At 43.3% G+C, this 25,532-nt stretch overlaps 1 protein-coding gene across 7 annotated transcripts; it reads right to left on the bottom strand.

The window, feature by feature from the left end:
* Positions 1–3,194: 3,194 nt before the first annotated feature.
* On the bottom strand, positions 3,195–25,392 carry klhl15 (kelch-like family member 15). 7 transcript variants are annotated; one of them, XR_008631823.1, is made up of 12 exons: positions 25,194–25,392; positions 22,602–22,689; positions 19,983–20,090; positions 18,009–18,147; positions 16,667–16,855; positions 13,847–14,071; positions 13,242–13,403; positions 12,782–12,991; positions 11,411–11,601; positions 10,643–10,862; positions 7,787–9,937; positions 3,195–7,720 (listed from the first exon to the last, which is right to left on the bottom strand). XR_008631823.1 is itself a non-coding variant. In XM_055150982.1 (12 exons), exons 5-12 carry the CDS (start codon positions 18,138–18,140, stop codon positions 9,416–9,418), a joined length of 1,851 nt encoding a protein of 616 aa, XP_055006957.1. In that variant the 5' UTR covers positions 18,141–18,147; positions 19,020–19,081; positions 19,983–20,090; positions 22,602–22,689; positions 25,194–25,392; the 3' UTR covers positions 3,195–9,415. The 7 variants fall into 7 exon arrangements, 4 of the variants coding, with proteins under 4 accessions (XP_055006957.1, XP_055006956.1, XP_020785022.1 ...); XR_008631821.1 differs by having other exon boundaries at positions 3,195–7,786; positions 7,831–9,937; XR_008631822.1 differs by having other exon boundaries at positions 3,195–7,764; positions 7,831–9,937.
* Between the last annotated feature and the right edge of the window lie 140 nt (positions 25,393–25,532).

Here is a 25,532-nt window from a genome sequence, read left to right as displayed (position 1 = left end):
AAGAAGAAAAAAAAGAAAAAAAGAAAGTTGTTCCTTTGACTAGAATATTTCATAAACTTGTCTATCTCCATGGAGAATGTTCCGAAGTGTGGCTTTAATTTACCATCGCATCATGCAGTTGACTTTCCACTTCCTGAAAGTTGAATATTATCACTTAAAAATGTATTAAAAGTTTATTTTGTACCCTCGGTTTCTAGTTTTTGGGAAAGGTTTGGAGAAATTGTAGTTCTCATTTAAATTTCTTTCATAATACTTTAATTAACAAAGACAAACTCAAAATATTTTTTTATTTTAAAGCCACAGCATTCAACTTTTTAACAAAAAACAGACTAGAATAAATACATGTTGTTTCTTGAGATCCTCTTCCTTTTTGTTTCTATGGAAAAGTTGTTCCTTTGGCTTGAATATTACACATAAACTCGTCTGTCTCCGTGGAGAATGTTCCAAAGTGTGGCTTTAATTCACCATAGAATCATGCAGGTGACTTTCCACCTCCAGAAAGTTGGATATTATCACTTAAAAATTTATTTAAAGTGTATTTTATATTCTGGTCCTTCACACATAGATTTAAAATGACTTTAGTAACACTGTAAAAGCTTCACAGATCCTTGTAAAAAAAAAAACATTAAACAAATAATAGGTAAGATTAAACTTAAACATATTTGTAAATCTAAAGCTGCACGGTGTAACATTCTGGTTAGGGGTTCTGCCACCTGCTTGTTTGTTTCTATGGATACATCATTGTTCTGCCTGGAATGTTCCACAGTGTGACATTAAACAGTTTTAATTTACGTTTATTCGGTTACAGTTTTAAAGCTTGTAGAAAAACAGACATTCTAACTGTGAGCGGGGTCGCCTCTCCACAGATCCGACCTGTCACTTGGTCCGGTTTGGTCTCCGTGAGGACAGAAAGGTTTAAATCCACACTGCGGAACATTCCAGACACAACGCAGCTTTAAGTTGTGAAATGAAATGGACACAGATCACTGAAAGTTTGACCAATATGAACATTTATTTCAGGAAAAGTTACAAATGTTTTCCAGACTCCGGATTTCCTGTCGCCCGGAAACACTCGGAGCTGAAGCGGCTTTAAGGTTAAAATCCTCTAAAATGTGAGTTTCTACGGAATAATTGAGTTGAAGCGATTCTATCGGTAACGCGGAGATAACTGCAGATCTGTCGCTATGGGGAGAAGCTGCGTCTGAAGCGTCGAGGGAACATTTTACCCTTTTAACGCAAAAATAATTAAACAAAAATTAAAATACATTCGAGAGGTAAAGGTCCCATTAGCGCTTCTTTATTTTTATTTTTAGTTCGTCCATTTGTGGTGTTGTTGCTGTGTCTCTGGGCAAGACACTTCTCACCTGCAGTTTGTCCACACGAGTCACGTTTAGTGTCTGGGAGGGCATCCGCTTTAAACTCTCCAGAAATAAAGCAAAAAAATAACAAAAGTCTAAAGTGAGTTTCATTCTTCAGTCACACTTTAGCCACAGCTGCCCTGGGACAGACGCACAAAACCTGGCTCTGTCACACACACACACACACACACACACACACACACACACACACACACACACACACACACACACACACGTACACACAATACAAGCAGATACACACAGACAGACACACACTTGCACACAAACATAATCACACACACACAATCACAAACATAAACACACACACGCACACACACACGACAGTCACATGAACACAATCATGCACACACACAATGACACACACACATACAATGACACAAACTCAATAACACACACAATCCCATACACACACACAATGAGACACACAATCACAAACACAATGACACCCACTCACAATCATACACAAACACAACACACAAACACAATCACACACACACACACACACAAACACAATCACACACACACACACACGCAGACAAACACAGACACAATCACACACACACACACACAGACACACACACAAAACACACAATCACACACACACAGACACACACACACAACACACAACACACACACACACACGCAGACAAACACAGACACACACAAACACACAATCACACAGACACACACACACAATCACACAGACACACACACACACACACACAGACAAACACAATCACACAGACACACACACACACACAGACACACACACACAAACACACACACACAATGACACACACACAGACACACACACACACACAGGAGGAGGAGTGAAGTGTCTTGCCCAAGGACACAGCTGCATCTGTTGCGTCAGTTTCTACTTTCATTTTCATTCAAAATTTTGAAACTTTATTAAACCGTTTTTACGACGTGAATCCGTCCGTGCAAGTAAAAACTGTGGAACCTTTTTAAAAAACATTTGTGGCACCGAGGAAATCGAAAAGGGTTGAATTTTAAAGCAGCATTGCGTAACATTTCTGCCGCCATGGAGACGTCAATACTCAGCCTGGAAATTTCCCACAGTACGGCATTAAACCTGTACCTCCGGGTCAGATCTGTGGAGAGGCGATCCCGCTCAAACGGAGAATTTTGAATAAACGCAACAAAGGTAAAGTCATACTGCGGGACATTGTGGGCCAAGCAATAAGATCTCCATGGAGACTCTCAGGCACCAGAAAGGTTACGTAATATAGCTTTAAATTCACTCCCAAAAAAAAAAAAAAAAGTCAAAATAAAAGAGCCTAAACGTCCAACTGGAAGCGACAAATACGGACGTTAAAACTGATCCTTTGCAGCCGACGTCATGACCGTTCCCCGGGGAAGTGACGCTAACTGGAGGCACTGCTCTGTCTGATTTAATCCGACGTTTTAGCTTCAATCTGAACGCAGGAAAATGAAAATGTGCTCTTTAAATCACTTTGGTATTTTTTTTTTTTTCCTCGACTTTTCAGATGACCTTTTTCAATGTGCGTGCGCCGCGTCTCCGTGGTAACCGCTGAACATTCCGCCATAGACGCACATGTAGAACTCCCCCTGTCCCGCCCCGAGTCGTGACGTCGCCGCAAAGCATCGATAATGTGGCACTAAAGTAGAAAAGAAAAGAATAATATTTACCCAGACAATGATATTGGCCATTGGAGCGTTCTTTCGTTGATCACTTCATATTTTCGTCCTTTTAAACGTCCGTGTTTACAAAGCCGACTTTTCACTTTCAAGCATTTTTTCCAGTTTAAATTCAATATAAAACGACACTCAAACCATCGACTCTTTTTAAGCGTTTGGACAAAAGAGCGAAATCTTACAGTGACAAAAATAATACAGCGTTTGAGCACAGACAGATCTGCGAAACCTTTAAAGGGCCCATACAAAACAAACTGTTCTAACGTCGTTTCCTCGTCACAAACCACCTGCAGTTGTGTTTTGTTTCATTGTTTTAACGCATAAACCGGCACATTTATGGTGCGTTTTATTATCCATCCGTCCTGGAGGTCCAGGGACGTTGCCAAGCGACACACACTGACACGTCCCTTTTCCTCGGACGGAAGAACTTGGAAGAACTCAGAGGAAACGAGCAAAGATTCTGAGCAAAGATTCAGAGACGTCTGCGCCCAGTTTCACTTTTAAGTATGAACAGTTTTCATTGTGTTTGGAGTTTTGGTTTAAATAACAATTTCAGTCACTCGTATCACTGCAGCACTGTACTGCGTCTGTATTTCTGTCGGAGGGTTTGGTGGTCAGTGTTGTGTTGAGGCCAATATTGGACAGACTTGTTTTAAACTGTTTTAAATGTTGTAAAACATGCATTGAAGTGAAAATTATAGAAGTGCAAATGGCTGCGTTTTCATAACAAAAGTTTTCCGAGTAGCGTCCACATTATTCTCCAAGTCTGACACGTGAAACAAAATAAAACCCTTGAAGTGTGGATGTGACGTTATAACAGATTCGCGTGTGCTCGCAGAGAATAAGAAAACTGTGTGCGCTGTGTGTGATGTGGAGCTACAGTTCTGATCATCTCCATAAACTCTTGGAGGAGCGAATCGCAGCAGGACTCACGTCTGTCTCACTGTTTAATAGATATTTCTGCCGCTGGACTTATTTTCTCCATTAAAGCTCTGATTCTTTGCTCTGCTCCACATGTAAACAATCAGCAGCATGTGATGACGTCATCGTGGCTCGATTCAGTTTGTGCGAAACATAAAACCCACAGTGATCAGCACGGTTCTAAAGTCCAAGTGTGAGTCGACAAGTTTATTTTGGGATATTTTTATATAATTAAGTATATTTATTTTATTTTGTTAGCTATAGAGATTGTAGAACAGCTGGATATAGAGTTTACTTTGGACACATTTATGTTTTTCTGCCTTATTTTATGTTCAAAGTTAATTTGATTCATTTTATGTTATTATGTGTAAATCTGCTCTAAGGTTCAGATTTGTAGCCTGTATTTGTTTTCAATTTGAAAGTTTTGCATAATTTATCAAGTGTATTGTTTTTGTTGGGGTTTTTTTGAGAAAAATGCTGAATAAATGCATCATGTAACTAAAAATAATCGTTTGAATGATGGTGATTTGAATATTAACCAAAATAATCGAGCAGCACTAATCGTAAACGTGGCTGAAATGTTTTAATTTGGAAAACCGCATGTGTTTTATTGTGAAAAGAAGTGTTCGCTGCTGCCGTCTTCAATAAAAAAAAAGTGAACGCCGATGTTCCAATGGAAAAATTGACTAATAATAAAGAGTTAGTCAAACGTGTGAATGAAACAAAACAAAAAACAAAACTCCCAGGTTTGTTTTTGACGAGGAAACAACGTTAGAACCTCGACTTAAAGCTTCACAAGAGTCAGTTCTGCGTAATACGGGACCTTTAAATTAAATAAAAACATACAAAAATGACACGAGTGCAGTTTTTTTTCAGTAAATAAATAACTCTACACTTACTGCATAGCTCTATAAATAAAACAGGCCTTCGATTCTCTCTTAGCCCTTTTCACAGTCGGTCACCGTGGCAACAACATGGACAAATAAAAACAGATTAAACAACGGACGAAGCCCAAAACAAAACCCAAAGAAAAGAAAAGAAAAGAAAAGAAAGGCGCGCGTTAGTGTTCGGGTCCAAGGTCCGTCACTGTCCACAACGGAAAAGGTCCAGTTTGCTTTAAAGGGTCCGTTAAAAGTTTATTTTTTAATCCACGGAGACGTTTTTGCTTTGCCTGGAATGTTTCGCAGTGTGGCATTAAACTTTTCTATCTTCAGAGAGACTAAACTATATCGCCACAGGTTCCAGGGCAGATCTGTGGAGAGGCGATCCCGCTCACAGTCTGTTTTTGAGGTGTTTTTTTTTTTTTTTGTACCGAAGATCATTTGTTTCATCAGATTTCGAAAAAAGCTTGGCCAAAATTTAAGATATAAACACTTAAATCTATCAGAAAATGACTTTTAAGTAGTGAAATTATCAAGTTCTCTTAAAATAAACGAGCTCTAGACGAGAATGAAGCGTCTCAGAACGAGTAAGTCAACAATAAATCTGAAAAAGTTTTAAATCTTGGCCATATAAGAGAAATTTTCACTGCTGAATTTCACACTGAATTTTTTTAACTCTGAAGAAAAGAATGTTTGAATTATTTTTGTTCTGAATTAAGCTGCTGGAATTTTAAGCCTACATTATCAAAAAGTGTTTAACATTCAATATAACAAAAAAACAACTTTTAAATATTTAGCACAAATATTTTCAAGCCCTAAAAAATCTGAAATTGTAGTGGAAAAAAAAAAATTGCAGGAAAGATCCAAGATGTTTTGTTTTTTGTTTGTCAAGGCAGCTCTTCTCGGCGGCGAACTTTATCTATTTTTTTTCTTCATCATCTTTTTTATCTTTAATTATTTGTTGCTGCCTTTGCACAGAACAAAAACTGCACTTTATTTTATTTTATCTGTTACAATGACAAAGATATTCTATATTCTTTTCAGAAACAATCGATCCAAAATGATTCGATTTAACTTCGTAACGAGCAGAAAATGATGCAGTGAAGCGATCTGATTGGTCCAAATTAACCTCATCAAAACCTCAACTCTTATTTGTTCATCTTTTTTTCAGAGTTAAAATATTCAAAGTGAGAAATTCAGCAGAATTTAAAATTCTAAATCTGATGGAACAAATTATTTCTGGGCTGTAAAATCACCTGTAATTGAGTCAACGAACAAACAAAAATGTACGGAAGTAGCACAGGCCTGAGTTTGTTTTTTTAATTTTAGACCGTTCAATTAATGTGATCTTGAAATAAATCACAGAAATTAAAAATACATCACAAAATACACAAACTGGCCAATTTTGGTGCTATTTGGTGCAATAACGCCAAAGTTATAAGGCAAAAAAAGAAAAGTTGAGATATAAAAAAAATGTTTCCGGGGTGCAGGAGGGTTAAACAAAAGACGCAGACGTTGGAGTTGTGTGAAAAAGACACTAAAATTCCATGACTTTTCCAAAACTTCCATTGAATTTACAAATTTCCATGACCGTGGGAACTCTGTAAAGTAGAGCTGCGGAACATTCCAGGCAGAGCAACGACATCTTCATGGAAACAAGCAGGTGTATGTTTGGGAAATGAAGTAAAACGGCTCTGACTTTACGACCAAAATGAAATAATTCTAACATCACAGAGATTATTATTAGACAAATAAAAATATAAGAAAGGATTATTTTAGAAAACTAGATAAAGGCGTTTTAAGTTTCCAAAAAAACTTGAAGAACTTTTGGTCAGAATTTTCCGACGTGGGACTCTCTAAAATGAAACTCTGTCATTTTTTTCAACATATTTTTTCAGCTTTTCTTCACAAACTGCTTCTTAAATCGATGTAAAAGTATAATTCATCTGGTAAATAAAGTCTAAATTCGAGCTGTGGCGACGTGATCGAAGCTCAAACGACAAACTGGACCTTTAGGAAAACAAAAAAACAGAACCAGTCGCGACGAACCTGGAGTTTTAGTGTCGTTCGAACGAGGACGACTGATACTTCGCAGCGGACGACTTCCATGTTCTCTGGGGGTGTGACGCTAACCGGAGGCACTGCTCTGTCCAAAGCTCCGCGACTCGATTTAGACTTTAATCTGAGCTTTGTTTGAAACTCCTAAACAACAGGATCATGATCACAGGAACATCAAAACGTGCTCTTTAAAAATCACTTTTGTGTTGTTGTTTTTTTGAGCTTTCGGACCATTTTTCTAAATTCTAAACTAGTACAATCTGTGTATCATTTTTTCATTAGTTTTTCAAAATAAAACCAAGAATAAGGAAACAAAAAAATCAACAGTTTTCTTCATTATTTGTCTCCAAAACCAAAATTAAAAAACAGATAATGATTTGTTTTTTCAGTTTTCTGTTTAAATGAAAAATGGAAAAAACTGATAACGACGTTTCCCGTTTCTGAAATTTAAACTGCGATGCCGAACTTTTGCACCGGACTGAACCAGGACTAAACTAGGACTAAAATAGGACTAAACCAGGACTAACTCAGGACTAAACGAGTACTGAGTGTCGGGACGGGCCTGGAGGTGCACCCATGTAGACTGTTGGGTGATCAGGACTGAGACCGGGACCAGACTAGGGCTGAGACTGGTTTAGTCCTGTTTTAGTCCTGGTAGATTAGATATTTTCCTCAAGGATGGACTATGCGCTTTTTAAAAAATTCATAACCGTTTCCCACAGCTCAGATCACAATTTATACTCCTCGTTACTGTCAGCAGGGATCAGATTAGACAAAAATTGTGATAGTCCTGTTTTAGACCTGGTTTAGTCCTGTCTTAGACCTGGTTTAGTCCTGTCTTAGACCTGGTTTAGTCCTGTCTTAGACCTGGTTTAGTCCTGTTTTAGACATGTTTTAGTCCTGTCTTAGACCTGGTTTAGTCCTATTTTAGTCCTGTTTTAGACCTGTCTTAGTCCCATTTTAGTCCCATCTTAGTCCCATTTTAGTCCTGGTTTAGACCAGGTTTAGTCTGGTTTTAGTCCTGTTTTAGACCTGTCTTAGTCCCGTCTTAGTCCCGTTTTAGTCCTAGTTTAGACCTGGTTTAGACCTGGTTTAGTCCGGTTTTAGTCCTGTTTTAGTCCTGTTTTAGTCCTGTTTTAGTCCTGGTTTAGACCTGGTTTAGTCCTGGTTTAGACCTGGTTTAGACCTGGTTTAGTCCTGGTTTAGTCCTGGTTTAGTCCTGTTTTAGTCCTGTTTTAGACCTGGTTTAGACCTGGTTTAGACCAGTTTTAGTCCTGTTTTAGACCTGTTTTAGACCTGTTTTAGACCTGTTTTAGTCCCGGTTTAGTCCCGGTTTAGTCCCGTTTTAGACCTGTTTTAGTCCTGTTTTAGACCTGGTTTAGACCTGGTTTTGTATAAATCCACAGGGCTCAAAACTGGGACTGTCCCGGGTAAAACTTGGACGTGTGGACATCCTACCGATGTGTTTGTTGCGTCGCCGTGGTAACTGCTGAACATTCCTCCATAGACAAACATGCAGAACACCCCCAGGGCCCAGCGCGACGTCACTGCGAAGTATCAGCGGATAAATGTGCGACGGGAGCCGGATGAACAGAGGTGGAACGCACTGGAAGCAAAGGTTCAGTGAGTTTATGGACGAGAACCAAACAGTCGATTTGTAATTTTTCTGACGAACTCCGAGATCGTGGTCAGATAAAACGAACCGATTCTGTTTTTCATGTGTTTAAGACGGTAAAGATCAGGTCCAGAGACTTTGAAATCCCGTTTAAGAAGTGTTGGGTGAGAGTAAATACAGCAGAAGACAAACGCAGAGGAGAACGCCGTGAACCCGACCGGCACAATCCTGTTTATGTTTGAACGGAAAACTGTGAAAATGACCCTGAATGCTTCCAGAGCGTTTAATCTGATCCAAACTGGGCTTTAAAGACACACTACGTCACTTTTCCGGTGGAGAGTCTGCCCCCCGCTCGTCTCCACAGAGATGGTTTTACTTTGATGAGGATGGATCCCTCACAGGTCAGATCTGTGGAGAGGGGTTTTTGAGGAATAAAAAGTCATTCTGTAAAAGCAAGATAGATAAGTTTAATGCCACACTGTGGAATATTCCAGATTCCAGGCAAAGCAATGACATCTCCACAGAGACGAGCAAGGGACACACTCTCCACCACTAAAGTTACACGGTGCGTCTTTAAATCAAATAAGAAATTGATTAAGTCCAAACTTCAGAAAACACATCTCCTCACAACAAGTTTCGTTTCGTTTTGGCCGCTGAGAATCAAACACGGCTCCACAGCGCCCCCCAGCTGCAGCTCTACACAGCGCTCCCTCCCCTACTGCAGCTCCAGCCCCACAGCGCCCCCCTCTGGCTGCAGCTCCAGCCCCACAGCGCCCCCCTCTGGCTGCAGCTCCTGGCGGCGGCTAAGAGAAGCTGACAGAAGCTAACAAGTGCTGGTTTGACTCTTCTTCTTCGTCCTTTTGGAGTTTGTAGAAAAAGCCTCAGCTACAGCGCCGCACGTGCTCCAAAACGTACTCGGGGAAGTGCAGGCTGCACACCTGCAGCCCGTCCAGTTTGCAAGGCATTCTGGGATACTCGTCCTCCTTCCACTTGTTGTCCTCGGGGTCAAAGGTGAGGATGGAGTCGCTGTAGTGTCCGTTGTAGCAGAGGCCTCCCAGCACCATGATCTGACGGTCGAGCACCGCCACGCCGTGCCCGCTGCGCCCGATGGGCATGGAGGCCAGGATGGTCCACTCGTCGCTCTGAGGGTCGTACACTTCTGTGGAAGGGCATCCCTGCGATTCGAAGGAGGCGCGCAGGATCACGCACACGCCCCCGAACACGTACAGTTTCCCGTTGTGGGAGATCATCTTATGAAAGCAGCGCGCGTAGTTCATTTTGGACTTGTTCTCCCAGCAGCCACCGTGATTGGTCGATAAAAGGGGGACGGCTCGAGAGGGGCGTGGCCTGTCCGGAGGGCCCGCCCCTGAACCGGCATCTCGCCCCGGGTCGAAAACACACACCTGAGACACAAGAGGGACACAGTTTTATATTTTAACCTGCTCTGCTCGTTTAAACAGTGAGTCTGTCGCCCCCTGGTGACAAGAAAACAGAAATAAACAAATGCCACAAACATAAAAAACAAAACTGAAATCTACACGTCCTCACTGACCATCAGGAGCAGCGCTCTGCTCACCTGTTTGGAGGTGGGGATGATTCCTTCTAACGTACCGTATTTTTCGGACTTTAAGTCGCACTTAAAATCCTTTAATTTTCTCTAAAATCAACAGTGTGTCTTATAATAATTTGGAGCCTTATATATTAATCCTTGCTGTGTTTACCGACCTCAAACCAATTTTATGTGGTACACGGCACTGAAAAATCTGTCGTAATGTTTTAGTACGACTTTGGTAAACCATGAAGCTGCACCGCTTGATGGATTGTCGGAGCCAGGGACAGACAGAGAGGCGACGCCGGGTGAGTTAGTGTGAGTGTTTTGTATTTTATGTGTTACAACGACAATGTTACAATGTTGAGAGTTTTTGTGAATGAGTTGAATAAAGTAGATTTATGCGATTGTTTTGCGCCTTATAATTTGGAGCGCCTTATAGTCCAAAAAATACGGTACTGTAGTATTATAATATTTGTTGTATTATAGTATATGTAATATCTGTAGTATTATAGTATTTGTAGTATTTGTAGTACTTGTAGTACTGTGGTACTTGTACCTGTTTGGAGGTGGAGGAGGAGGTGATTCCTCCTGTGATGTAGAGTTTTCCATTAAGAACAGTTCCTTCGTGTCCGTATTTATTGACTGGATACGGATCCACAAACTCCCAGCGGTCCTCGGTGATGTCATAACGCTCCGTGGAGTAAAACGTCTCATCTCGAGTCCGCCCGGCAACAGCGTAAATGTACTTCCCGATGACGCCCACTGCAAACTCCGACCTGCAGCACAGAGATCAGGCTGATTATACACAACACACAGAAAATACGACACACAGATACTTAAAAACTAGAACGAATAAAAACTAAACAAATGAAAGGGACGAGTGAAGACCAGAGCTCCACTTTTCAATCCCAGAGCCCCAAACAAACAACAGAAACAAACCTGACGCACAAGAATGTCAAAAACTAAGATTTAAACAAACTAAACGATTTAGTAAAAATCACCACTTTTCCAACGAAATTCTTGGACAAAATTTGTCAAATTTAGGAAAATTTCTGTGGCAGGTCGTTGAACTTTACCCTCAGTTCATTTGTGATTTTATTAAAAGGTCCATATCACACTATTTTGATCGACATTATAATGTTTCCTCCTCACAAACAAACCTGCACTTGTGTTTTGTTTCATTCTCACGTTTAAAACACAAACCCTGCACATTTAGGCTGGTTATTGCCAAATCACAGCCAAACAGATGAAAACTTTAAACATGCTGCTCCACACGGGGCACAGTGGGCACAGACTCACCTGGGCACAGTGGGCACAGACTCACCTGGGCACAGACATGTCGGCCATGCGTAGCCAGGAGTTCTGTCTGGGGTCATAGCGGTAAACTTTGGAGGAGGCGTGGAACTCCCCGTCGGGCCCCAGCTCCTCTCCGCCCAAAAGGAACGCAAAGTTATTCACAATGGCCAAACAGTCAGGACGCAGGGGCACCTGAGGGCCCTCCAGCTCCCACCACACCTGAGGATCATGGGAAACGCAGTCAACAAGGAGACTACACAGAACAACAGACGAGAAATACACTATATAACTGTCAGTTTTATATAAAGATCTCCACTTCTGAAACCTTCACTGTGATTGGTTAAATGCACCTGTCACTCAGAGCCAGAGAGAGGCCGACCAATAGGAGCAGAGAGTGGGCGTGTCTGTGTTTGATCACAGAGCTGCATTAAACAGAATCACCACAGAACATCAGCAGACGGAACCAAGACACCGGATCATGTTCAGATAGACACGTCCAAGATCCCAAACCAGATTCACTGAAACTATTAAAAAACAATATCACAGAAAACAGAACTGCAGCTACGGGCAGGACCACGGGCAGGACCACGGGCAGGACCACGGGCAGGACCACGGGCAGGACCACGGGCAGGACCATGGGCAGGACCACGGGCAGAGACACAAGCAGGGACACTTTCTGAGCTCAAATGCAGGTGAGAGGGGCTGATGGTGCAGATTGGCAGCCTCGCTTCAGTCAGTCTGTCCCAGGGCAGCTGTGGCCTCAGGAGTATCTCACGCCACAGAGTGTTGAGTGAACGACACAGTGGAGCTTTGAGAAGAACCTGAACAGCTCATTACAGAAGTAGAAGGTGTCATCATTATTATTGTAGTGGAGGTTTCGGTGGAGGTCACTGTGATCATGATGTTTCATCTCCGTCCAGAAAACATTTTACATTTGATGGAAACAACTGAAACAAACCAGTATCATGAAAAGAATGGATGGAAGTGTTTTATTACACACTGAAAATAACTTGTCCTGTGCAGAGCTGTGATCTGTGGACCTCTGTTCTGTTCTGACTTTTTGCCCACAGGTTTAGAGCATGTGCTCTGTGTGTCTCAGCAGCTTCTCCTCCTGTGCACAAGGAAACTTTATTCAGCTTCAGTTATCAAAGACTGAAACTAGCCCCTCCTCCTCTGTTTCAAAGAGCATTTCTTCAGACGACTCTGGACTCTGCGTTTGACAGTTTGTTTGTGAGTTCATTAAATCATGTGACTGAAAACGGGAAGATTGGCAAAATGGCGTTTTAAAAATATGTGATTAAAGATTCCTCAAACATGCATGAATCACTCCAAATACTCCTCAGAGGGTCAGTGAGGAGAAACACTAGAACATGAAGCTCAGAACAGGTCTGGTTCAAACCTTGGGCCTCTGCAGCAGCAGGATCTTGCTGTTCACCATACTGTGTCCGATCATCCCTCTGAACACAGCGGTCTGCGCGCGCACAGATCTGATCCGGTTGGACCTGGACTCCACCAGAGGCTGCTGGTTCACGTCATGGAAATACGAGAGCGCCGCCTCCACCTCCTGACGCAGCTGCCGAGAATAACGGTAAAACTCTGATGTCTTCACCTGGAAACACAGACACACCAGAGTGTTACGAAGACTGTAGGAAGACTGTAAACCCAGACTTTACAAAGACTGTAAACCCAGACTTTACAAAGACTGTAAACCCAGACTTTACAAAGACTGTAAACCCAGACTTTACAAAGACTGTAAACCCAGACTTTACAAAGACTGTAAACCCAGACTGTAGTCAGTGTAAGTATTTCCTGAGCAGTTTCTAATGAACAAACATGTAATATTTTGTCTTGTTTCTGACCTTCTCAAAGATGTTGGCTGGACTCATGAGGCAGAACCTCAGACTCTGGACGATGGTGTCCGTGTGTCTCCATCTCCTTCGGTCGTGACGGAGCCAAGACTGAACTGCCTCATACAACTCGATCTCTGGGAACCTGCTCAGGGCATCAGAGCTCAGGTACGCCTACAGAGAGGAGGGAGGAGATCACAGTGAGAGAACAGCCTACAGAGGAGAGAGAAGAGCCTAAAGAGGAGAGAGAAGAGCCTAAAGAGGAGAGAGAAGAGCCTAAAGAGGAGAGAGAAGAGCCTAAAGAGGAGAGAGAAGAGCCTAGAAGAGAGAGAAGAGCCTAAAGAGGAGAGAGAAGAGCCTAAAGAGGAGAGAGAAGAGCCTAAAGAGGAGAGAGAAGAGCCTAAAGAGGAGAGAGAAGAGCCTAAAGAGGAGAGAGAAGAGCCTAAAGAGGAGAAGAGAGAGAGAGAGCCTAAAGAGAGAGAGAGAGAGAGAGAGAAGAGCCTAAAGAGGAGAGAGAAGAGCCTAAAGAGGAGAGAGAAGAGCCTAAAGAGGAGAGCCTAAAGAGGAGAGAGAAGAGCCTACAGAAGAGGGAAAAGAGTCCTGTGTTTGTTTGGTACCTGTAGTCTCTCCAGGCTGAGGTAGGACAGGAAGTCGGGTCTGTTCATGAGCGGGACAAAGTTCTGAAGGAGGAAAGAGTCCAGCTGCTCCTGAACCCCCTCCACCCCCACACTGAAGTCCTCCAGCAGACGCATCACCTCGGCGCAGTTCTCCAGGCAGATCTTGGCCAGCAGGAAAGAACAGCAGAACTCCACGGCCTCGGTCAGCTGCACGTACATCGCCGCCTATGGACACGCGGAGGAGAGGTCAGTTTAATAATACAGGACGACGTTACAACTGCAAATGTGTCAAGTTTATGGGGCAAAATGTTTGATTTGATTAAGTTCATGAAAGTGTAACAGCTCCTCTTTAATGCCACAGGATTCATACGGCAGTGATGGAGCCGGTCTGTAACACTCGAGCTCATTAGTGGAGTTTAATGCAGGTCAGGGGCGGCACTGCAGCCGTGTTCCAAACAGGAAGTGAGCATGGGTGTACTTCTGGCTCCACTGACTATAACTCACTTTCTATTGAAAAACAGTTTGCCTCTCCCCTTCCCTGGTGCAGTCTTTCATAGTAATGGAACAAACGAGTCGACACATGACGCCTGTGTCAAACTGTCACTGTGTGTTTCACTTTAAGAAAAGTCACGTGACAGACACACAGTGTTGGGGAGTAAAAGATTACATGTACTGGCATTATGTAATCAGAGTACAAATTATGAGTAACTGTATTCAGTTACAGTTACTGTTTCCATGAGTGGTAATTGGATTACAGTTACTTTGTTGAAATAAATGGATTACATGGAGGTATTTTCCTGTTTTCGCATTTTGGGCTATATCCCCCTTTTTTTTGGTAATTCCACTCATTGCAGAAAACTAAACCAGGTCTAAACCAGGTCTAAACCAGGTCTAAACCAGGACTAAACCAGGACTAAACCAGGACTAAAACCACGTCTAAACTAGATCTAAACCAGGTCTAAAACCAGGACTAAAACAGGATTTAACAGGATTTAACAGGACTAAATCCTGCTGTGCGGACGTGTCTCCTCATCTTCTATCAATAATATTTTTAATGTGGTTAAGTAAAGACTCGGCCTTTTCATTTTCTTTTATCAGACAAAACATCTTATGTTACTTATATCCTGGTCTTTGTTTCTCTACAGCAAATCAAGTAATCCAAAGTATTCAGATTACGTTACTCACTTTAAATAATTTAATGGATTATGTTACAAACTACATTTTGGGGTATGTAATCAGTAATCTGTAGGGGATTACATTTTAAAAGTAACCTTCCCAGCACAGCAGACACATGTACTGTACTGTTGGTGTGTCTCGTGTCGGGAGCTCTGAGGCGGCTCGTGTAGAACGAGGAGCACGAGGCTCAGATTTGTCGCAGTGTCTCTGTTTATCACAGAACCACAGAGAAACAGAACACAGGCCTGTTCTGTGTGGACGCATTTTGATCAGTCCCAAGTTGTACAGATTTACTGAAAGAACTATATTATTTTACTTTTATTTTACTTTAACCATTCACCTCGCTGTGATTTGCTTTAATGACATGAGACTGTATTATCTTCTTGGTCAGTTCTTTCATTTGTTGGAGATCAGAGCATCGATGACAAATGTTCACGAGTCTCAATGAACGAGTCCTGTGCGCCGTGTCAAAGCTTCTGCAGGAAACAGTTCATATTTAAACCATCAGATGGCGCTACAGAAACCAAACACAGTGTCAAGACAGTGGCAGTCTCACCTGTCGTAGTGTCTCACCTGCAGTAGTCTCTCACCTGTCTCTCACCTGTCTCTCACCTGTCGTAGTGTCTCACCTGTCTCAGTGTCTCACCTGCAGTAGTGTCTCACCTGTCTCTCACCTGTCTCAGTGTCTCACCTGTCGTAGTGTCTCACCTGCAGTAGTGTCTCACCTGTCTCTCACCTGTCTCAGTGTCTCACCTGCAGTAGTCTCTCACCTGCAGTAGTCTCTTACCTGCAGTAGTCTCTCACCTGTCTCTCACCTGCAGTAGTGTCTCACCTGTCTCTCACCTGTCTCAGTGTCTCACCTGCAGTAGTGTCTCACCTGCAGTAGTGTCTCACCTGTCTCAGTGTCTCACCTGTCTCAGTGTCTCACCTGTCTCAGTCTCACCTGTCGTAGTGTCTCACCTGTCTCTCACCTGCAGTAGTGTCTCACCTGTCGTAGTTTCTCACCTGCAGTAGTGTCTCACCTGTCGTAGTGTCTCACCTGTCTCTCACCTGTCGTAGTGTCTCACCTGTCTCAGTGTCTCACCTGCAGTAGTGTCTCACCTGTCTCTCACCTGTCTCAGTGTCTCACCTGTCGTAGTGTCTCACCTGTTGTAGTGTCTCACCTGTCTCTCACCTGTCTCAGTCTCTCACCTGCAGTAGTCTCTCACCTGCAGTAGTCTCTCACCTGCAGTAGTCTCTCACCTGCAGTAGTCTCTCACCTGCAGTAGTGTCTCACCTGTCGTAATTTCTCACCTGCAGTAGTCTCTCACCTGTCTCTCACCTGCAGTAGTGTCTCACCTGCAGTAGTGTCTCACCTGCAGTAGTGTCTCACCTGTCGTAGTTTCTCACCTGCAGTAGTGTCTCACCTGTCATAGTTTCTCACCTGTCATAGTTTCTCACCTGCAGTAGTGTCTCACCTGCAGTAGTGTCTCACCTGTCGTAGTCTCTCACCTGCAGTAGTGTCTCACCTGCAGTAGTGTCTCACCTGCAGTAGTGTCTCACCTGTCGTAGTCTCTCACCTGCAGTAGTGTCTCACCTGCAGTAGTGTCTCACCTGTCGTAGTCTCTCACCTGCAGTAGTGTCTCACCTGCAGTAGTGTCTCACCTGCAGTATCTCCTGCACCGTGGGCATGCTGAGCTCCAGGGAGCCGTAGTACATGAATCTGAGGATGTGTCCAAACCCGGCGGCGCTCAGTCCCTTCAGGTGGATCTTGTCCTGGTCTCTCTCCCTCATGTCGGCCGTGAACATCACCCGGAAGTAATCGCTCTGAGTCGCCAGCAGCGCCTTGTGAGCCTGCGAAGCGCAAAGTACCTTTAATATTTAATAATAAGTCCAACAGGGGGAAAAGAACTGGAACATCTGGAGACACTATTATAGTTTGTGTTACAATTATTAAACCTAGAAGCACTTTAAAAGCATCAGTGGTTCAGAAAATGCATGAAAATCCAAATAAGTACACAAGTATGTTATAAAAAAACATACACATTTGATTTTATTTGTTGTTAACAGGGAAACTCGGGACGTGGGCTGTGATACTAAATAAGAACTACGCTGCTTGCCCCTGAAACTCACTGAAGTGCAGAGTACGTCCTATGTAAGAGTCTTAGTCTACCTTCAGACTGCAGGGCTTAATGCTCAATTCCGATTTTTTTTGTGAAATCCGATGTTTTTGCGAGGTCGTTCACATTTCCAATTAAATGCGACTTGTCTGTGACTCCAGTGTGAACGGTAAACGGCCCGAAAGTGTCCCGCATGCGCACTGGAGACACCGCAGCGAGCGTGCTCTGTGTTTACGGAAGTTGTCCAAACATGGACGCAGCATCAAGCACCTGGAGATTTTACAGTTCCGGTTTCCGCCTCCTTCAGCGCAGAATAGTGACGTTTGTGTCTTGTTGATAACGTGTAGGTCGGATGGAAGTGCGTTGGCCGTTCACACTGAAGTCACATGTCAAAAGATCAGATATGTATCGGTTTCAGGACCACATATCCAAGTGGCCTGGGTCGCATTTGAAAAAATCGGATCCGTGCCATTCAGACTGTCAATAAAAGATCGGATACAGATCACATAGAAGCCAAAAAATCGGATTTGGGTCACTTCAGGCTGCAGTCTGAACGCAGCCTAAGTGGAGCGTGGAGCATGGAGCATGTTTGTGTGTAGAGGTTCGGTTGGGCCAAGGCTTGTACAGGGCTGTGTTATTTGTGTGTGTTATTTTTTTTCTCCCCACTCCATCCATCTGCTCCTGGTCCGGCCCTTCCCTCAAATTTTAGAACTCTATGTGGCCCCCGAGCCAAAAAGTTTGCCCACCCCTGTAATAGATACACATACTTTCCAAGGTATTTTAGAGCAGAGAAAACACAGAAAACAAAATAAAATCCAGTTTTGTGCAGAAATGTTATACAGTGCGGCTTTAATTGTGAAGTCTGCGGTGTTTAGGGAGAGACTGACCTGAAAGTGGTGCTCCTCGATCATGAGGGTGACGTCCAGTAGGAGGCGCTCTTCATACAGCGCCCTGAACCCCGCGGACACACTCCCATCATGCACCTGGGACAAGTACACCTCCACATCCGCCGCCGACATAACACACCTGAACACAGAGGGAGGGGCTTATGACACACCTGAGCACAGAGGGAGGGGGCTTATGACACACCTGAGCACAGAGGGAGGGGCTTATGACACACCTGTGCACAGAGGGAGGGGCTTATGATACACCTGAGCACAGAGGGAGGGGCTTAAGACACACCTGAGTACAGAGGGAGGGGCTTATGACAAACCTGAGCAAAGAGGGAGGGGCTTATGACACACCTGAGCAAAGAGGGAGGGGCTTATGACACACCTGAGCACAGAGGGAGGGGCTTATGACACAAATGAGCACAGAGGGAGGGGCTTATGACACACCTGAGCAGAGGGGGAGGGGTTTATGACACACCTGAGCAGAGAGGGAGGGGCTTATGACACACCTGAGCAAAGCGGGAGGGACTTATGACACACCTGAGCAAAGCGGGGGGGCTTATGACACACCTGAGTACAGAGGGAGGGGCTTATGACACACCTGTGCACAGAGGGAGGGGTTTATGACACACCTAAGTACAGAGGGAGGGGCTTATGACACACCTGAGCACAGAGGAAGGGGCTTATGACACACCTGAGCACAGAGGGAGGGGCTTATGACACACCTGAGCAAAGAGGGAGGGGCTTATGACACACCTGAGCAAAGAGGGAGGGGCTTATGACACACCTGAGCACAGAGGGAGGGGCTTATGACACACCTGAGCACAGAGGGAGGGGCTTATGACACACCTGAGCACAGAGGGAGGGGCTTACGACACACCTGAGCAGAGGGGGAGGGGTTTATGACACACCTGAGCAAAGCAGGAGGGAGGGGTTTATGACACACCTGAGCAGAGGGGGAGGGGTTTATGACACACCTGAGCAGAGGGGGAGGAGTTTATGACACACCTGAGCAGAGGGGGAGGAGTTTATGACACACCTGAGCAGAGGAGGAGGGGCTTACGACACACCTGAGCAAAGAGGGAGGGGCTTATGACACACAGGACATTTTTATTATAAAGTCTGTGGCTGCAGGAGTTATTTACTGTAGACCACAATTCTGTTCAATCATAAACACGTCAAACACATGCCACACACATCACACACACATCACACACGTCACACATTCGTCTCACACACACACACACACACACACGTCATACACACACTCGTCACACACACACACTCGTCACACACACACACTCGTCACACACACACACACACTCGTCACACACACACACACACTCGTCACACACACACGTCACACACACACTCGTCACACTCGTCACACACACACACACTCGTCACACACACACACACTCGTCACACACACACACACTCGTCACACACACACACTCGTCACACACACACACACACACTCGTCACACACACACTCGTCACACACACACACACACACACTCGTCACACACACACTCGTCACACACACACACAAACACACTCACACACACTCGTCACACACACACACACTCGTCACACACACACACACACTCGTCACACACTCGTCACACACACACACACACTCGTCACACACACACACACACACACACACACTCGTCACACACACACACACACTCGTCACACACACACACACTCGTCACACACACACACACTCGTCACACACACACACACACACACACACTCGTCACACACACACACACACACACACACACACACACTCACACACACACACACACACACACACACAACACACACTCGTCTCACACACACACACACTCGTCACACACACACACACACACACACACACTCGTCACACACACACAGGTCACACACATCACACAGACACTCGTCACACACTCGTCTCAGAGTTCGAGCCTGGCGCCGCACACTCACCTCTGATTGGCCACGGGCATGTCAGAGGGGGCTGTCTGAGCCAATCAGAGGACAGTGCCCCTAGTGTCCAGTGGATGCAACTACAGTCCGATTGTGAGCGTCAATCACCTGCACGACAACACAGAGACAATTAAAAACAACACACAACCATCGCACAAAACCAACAATACACTTCTGATACAGAACAAGATTCATCTCAATTAAACTATTAAATATTTAAACATTAAATACTGAGCTCCTGATGGAGAAATGTAACTGTGGGAGCTTAGAAAAGTCAAGATTAGAATTTGAATCTGAATAAATGTATTGTATTTCAATATTTTAAAGAGCCCATATTAAGCTATTTTATATGTTATAATGTAGTTTCCTCACCACAGACAGACCTGTGTTTTTTTCATTCACACCTGTTCAACACACAAACTGAAATCAGCTGGAAAAGTCTAAATTAGTTACTGTATTTTCCACACTATAGGGCACTCTGTATTATAAGGAGCACTGTCATTGAATGGTCTATTTTCAAACTTTTTTCACAAATAAACCGCGTGGGACTTTAAAGGAAACACAACAGTGTGAGTGTGGTTTTGTTTGTTTGTTCGTTCACGGTGACTCTGGGCTTTGTTCAGTTGTGGCGTGTAGGGAGGGTGCTGTCTGGGACCAACGGATTGTCGGTGTGTTCGCAGTGACTCAGTTGTTCAGTCGTGTCTAGAAGTGGCACGTCGCGCTCGCTTTTTCGGTTCGTTCCTCCGTTCTGTTCCTCGTCGGCGTGGAGTGATGAGTGTGTCTGTGGGTGTTTTTCGCTGCACGGCCCCTGTCTGCTCCGTGTGTGTTTACGTGTTCTGCGGCTTTGTAGTTTACTGAAGTCGTGCTGGGACACCTGAGTGGATTCGTGTATAGGGCGCTCGCTCTGGATTGTGAGGCGCACGGTCGTTTTTTTATAGGATTGGAGGCTTAAGCCCGTAAAATACGATAATTCCAAATGAAAATGATTATTCAGAATTAAACTCAATTCTGAAGTAAGTGTTTAGTTTATTCTGATTTTAAAGTTGAAAGAGTTTGAGCCCCACAATCCAGAGCGCCAAAACACCCACAGACACACTCATCACTCCACGCCGACGAGGAACGGAACGAAGGAACGAACCGAAAAGGCGAGTCCAACGTGCCTCTTCTAGACACGACTGAACAACTGAGTCACTGCGAACACGCTGACAATCCACTGGTCCCAGACAGCACCTCCCTACACGCCACAACTGAACAAAGCCCAGAGTCACCGTGAACGAACAAAACAAACAAAACCACTCACCCATCACACTGTTGGGTTTCCTTTAAAGTCCCACGCGGTTTATTTGTGAAAAAAGTTCGAAAATAGACCATTTACTGAATCCAGAGCACCTAATAGTGCACAAAATATGGTAAGAGTTTACATGGTCTTTTTAAAGCAGAATACATTTTTATTCTGAATGAAATTATTTTTATTCAGAATTAAAGCTCTCATGTAAACGTGGCAAATGTTTTTTCCTTTTAACATCATCATCATCATCATCATCATCGTTGTATCAGAATCGGTATCGAGTCTGTTCTTTAGTATCGAAAACGAGTCTGAAGTTTTAGTATCGTGACAACACTACACCAAACTGTGTAAGGTTTTCATGAGACAAGCAGGTGACGGACCCTCCACCAGTAAAGTTACATAGTGCAGCTTTAACATGGCTGAACTCCAAGTCAAGATTTCCAGAGCAACTGAACCAGATTCTATCAGGTTTATGAAACAGAAACAAAAACAAAATAAACCACACTCAGACACTTAAAGGTGGAGGGTCCGTCACCTGCTCGTCTCCATGGAGATGTTACTGCTTCAAAACTCCACAAATAAATCCATAAGTATGATTTGCCTTTTCTCCTTGGGTTCATCCAACAACTACAACAGAATACGAGAACTAAAGCATCTAAAAACAGGACAGACACAGAGAGACCAGAATTTAAAAACTAAAAACTAGGATATCCCTGGTTTTTGAGGAAAACTGTTACGCAGAGACCATTCACCAATAAAATGTGAGTCAGTATAGTCACATTTTCTTTGTGTTTTGGTCATTTTTACGCAGATTTGTTGTATTTTACCGAAACAAATTACAACTCATGCCTCTCTTTACTTGGGCTGGGTATCATTATGAAGTTGCAGATACGATACATAGGCTACGATACATATCTCGATAAAAGTGCACTTTTGACTCGATGCGATACATTTCAAATTTGATTAAACAAGATTTAATACAAAATAAAGGCTAAATCGTTTCTGTGATACTGAAAGTCTTTGTTAAACCACTTCTTGTGCAAAGTTCATAATGATGTTATTGCTTTGTCTAAAATGTTCCACAGTAGAGATTTAAACTATACCTCAAAGCAGACAACTATAAGCTAAGTTACAGGTCAGATCTGTGCAGAGTCGCTCCTTTTCACAAGATATTGATTGTATTTTTGAGTGATAGAAACACCCATAATAAATAAACACAAGATTGACGCGTTGACAAAGCAATAACATCTCCATGGAGACAAACAGGTGATGCATCGTCCACCAGAAAAGTTGCGCAGTGCATCTTTAAGCCTGGTTTAAACGAGCCGTACCTTTTGGGGCCGGGGCCAGCGACGTCAGGCTTCTGCGGCGGCGCTGTGACGGCCCGCTCGCATTTCCAAAGATTGTGTTTCCCTGATTCTGACAAAACACAAATCAGACCGTGTTAAGAGCTGTCAAATGTGTAAAAGTGAGTTAATAACAAGAGAATTTAATCGAGCTGTGAGAAAACATAAATTAGTGTTGACAAAAGTATCGAAAATCAGATCCTAATCGATACTAAAACTAGTATGAAACCTGCCTGGACCAGTGAGGGATTACACACACACGGGAACAGAAAAGAAAGTTTTATTTCATTTAAAGTGGAAAATCACAGCATATCGTGTGTGTTTTTATTATCATTGTGGATCAGAATCAGTATTGAGCATTTGAGTCTATTCCTCAGCTCTGAAATTAGAGGTGTAAGAAAATATCGATTCAGTGATATACCGCGATACTTCATTGCGCGATTCTTATATCGATTCTAAATGTGTCTGAATCGATTTTTAAAAGTTATGTTTTCAATTTCAAGTTCAATGTACTGTTCTCAACTGTATTTCATTAAATTTAGTTTTGTGGATGTTACTCGACCAAAATATTAGACATAATTATTGATAAGTCACAATATATCGTCCTTTGTTTTAGTCTCAGGTACAGGTTGTAATGGTTCATGTATTTGTGCTGAACTGTTTCTGTACAGGACGTTTGGTTCGGTGCAGGTCTGTGCATGAGTGATTCCACGCAAATTGTGTGTGTTTACATTGGAGAATCTGCTCTTTAATATTCAAGAGGAACTCGTCTGTGATTGGGGCAGTGTTTCCCACAGCGCTTTATAGTTAGAGCGGCCACCTTCACAACAACTGCCCCCCGACTTGACTACATCCCCTCCAAACCACGAGAATCCTGCAAAACTACGGTTGTCGCGCCCCTTTCCTCACTTTCACCCACCTTACTGCAAACACTGTGGACAAGTTGTTTTTTTCTGGCCCAAAATCTGAAGCTTGAAGTAAAACTTCTCGCTGGAACTGTTTGTGCTGTACTGAAAAGTTCAGTTTACTATTTACAAGGAATAGATTTTTTATAATATTTCATACACTTGTTACTTATTTGAGAATATTTTATTGAACTTATTAGTAGCAAGTAGCACTTTGCGTTTATTTTATTTTCCCGTTTGTATAAAGTTAAAACAAATTGTTGGTTTAATAAAATCACAAATCAACAACAAGCAAAACCAAGGTACATACGAACCGAAATTTTTGTGAACGTTACACCGCTAGTATCAGGATATATCGGGATACACTGAATCGTGACCGGCCTATCGTGATTCGTATCGTATCGCCAGATTCATGGCGATGCGCACCAATAACTGAAATCGAGTTTGAAATTTCAGTATCGTGACAACAAAAACGCAGATAAATCTATCGTAACAACACAAACACAGCTTTGTTTTACTTGTGTGCATTTATTTTGTGTTTATCGTGCGCAGAAATCGCATTAAACGAGGAAAAACTCTTGTATTCTTGCCCCAAACAGCGCTCCGTCTGCGTCCCTGTAAACACAGACGCAGCAACAGGAGAGCGGAGCCACTAATGCCACATTTTATTACATTTTCTCACACATTTCTTTGTTTTTTTAAGTGTAATAGTTGAAAACGTGAGTTGCTGTGCGTGTGTAGGTGTCGGTGCGGTTGTCGTACTTTTTTGCGGATGTTTTGAGCCTCGTAAATCCGACTTTGCTCGCCCGGGGAACACACAACAACTGCCCCACACTTTGACTACATCCCTCTGAACAAGTTGTTTTTTTTCTGGCCAAAAATCTGAAGCTTGAGTAAAACTTCTCGCTGGAACTGTTCGTGTTGCACTTTATCTTTTTGAAAAGTTACAAGGAATTTATTTCTTATAATATTTCATATATTTGTTGCTTATTTGAGAATATTTTATTGAACTTATTAGTAGCAAGTAGCAACTTTGCGTTTATTTTATTTTCCCGTTTGTATAAAGTTAAAACAAATCGTTGGTTTAATAAAATCACAAATCAACAACAAGCAAAACCAAGGTACATACCAAACCGAAATTTTGGTGAACCGTTACACCGCTAGTATCAGGATATATCGGGATACATTGAATCGTGACCGGCCTATCGTGATTCGTATCGTATCGCCAGATTCATGGCGATGCGCACCAATAACTGAAATCGAGTTTGAAATTTCAGTATCGTGACAACAAAAACGCAGATAAGTCTATCGTAACAACACAAACACAGCTTCGTTTTACTTGTGTGCATTTATTTTGTGTTTATCGTGCGCAGAAATCGCATTCAACGAGGAAAAACTCTTGTATTCTTGCCCCAAACAGCGCTCCGTCTGCGTCCCTGTAAACACAGACGCAGCAACAGGAGAGCGGAGCCACTAATGCCACATTTTATTACATTTTCTCACACATTTGTTTGTTTTTTAAAGTGTAATAGTTAAAAACGTGAGGCAGAGTGCGTGTGTAGGTGTCGGCGCGGTTGTTGTTCGTTTGTGCGGATGTTTTGAGCCTCGTAAATCCGACTTTGCTCGCCCGGGGGAAGCAGCTTTAGCCTTAGCCGCTCAGGAGTCGCCTCACCTCGGCCTGCCCCGTCCGCCCAGGCCGCTCTGGCTCCTTGGGACATCCAGGGAGAGCCGCGTGTGGGTCCCCGGTCACGAAGGCGTCCGGGCGGGGAGCAGGGTCATGTTTGAGCCGCAGACACACGGAGGGGACCGGGCCGATGGATTACACGGACCCGGAGCTCGGCGCAGGATCCACAGACGCCATTTTCTGCAGCGGCGTCACATCCGGTTTGGGCGGAAGTGAAGGGAGAAACCGTTTTGTTTACTAAAATAAATAATAAATAATAAATGCTCTAAATCTCTAATTATAATTATTATGTATTAAATATAGTGTAATAATGATGTGCAACCAATA

Source organism: Boleophthalmus pectinirostris, unplaced genomic scaffold (assembly GCF_026225935.1).
Source record: "Boleophthalmus pectinirostris isolate CB_2022bp ecotype Guang Dong unplaced genomic scaffold, ASM2622593v1 HiC_scaffold_15, whole genome shotgun sequence".
Lineage (NCBI taxonomy): Eukaryota > Metazoa > Chordata > Actinopteri > Gobiiformes > Gobiidae > Boleophthalmus > Boleophthalmus pectinirostris.
The sequence above is the reverse complement of the archived record's forward strand: the minus strand, read 5'-3'. Positions and strand labels throughout refer to the sequence as shown.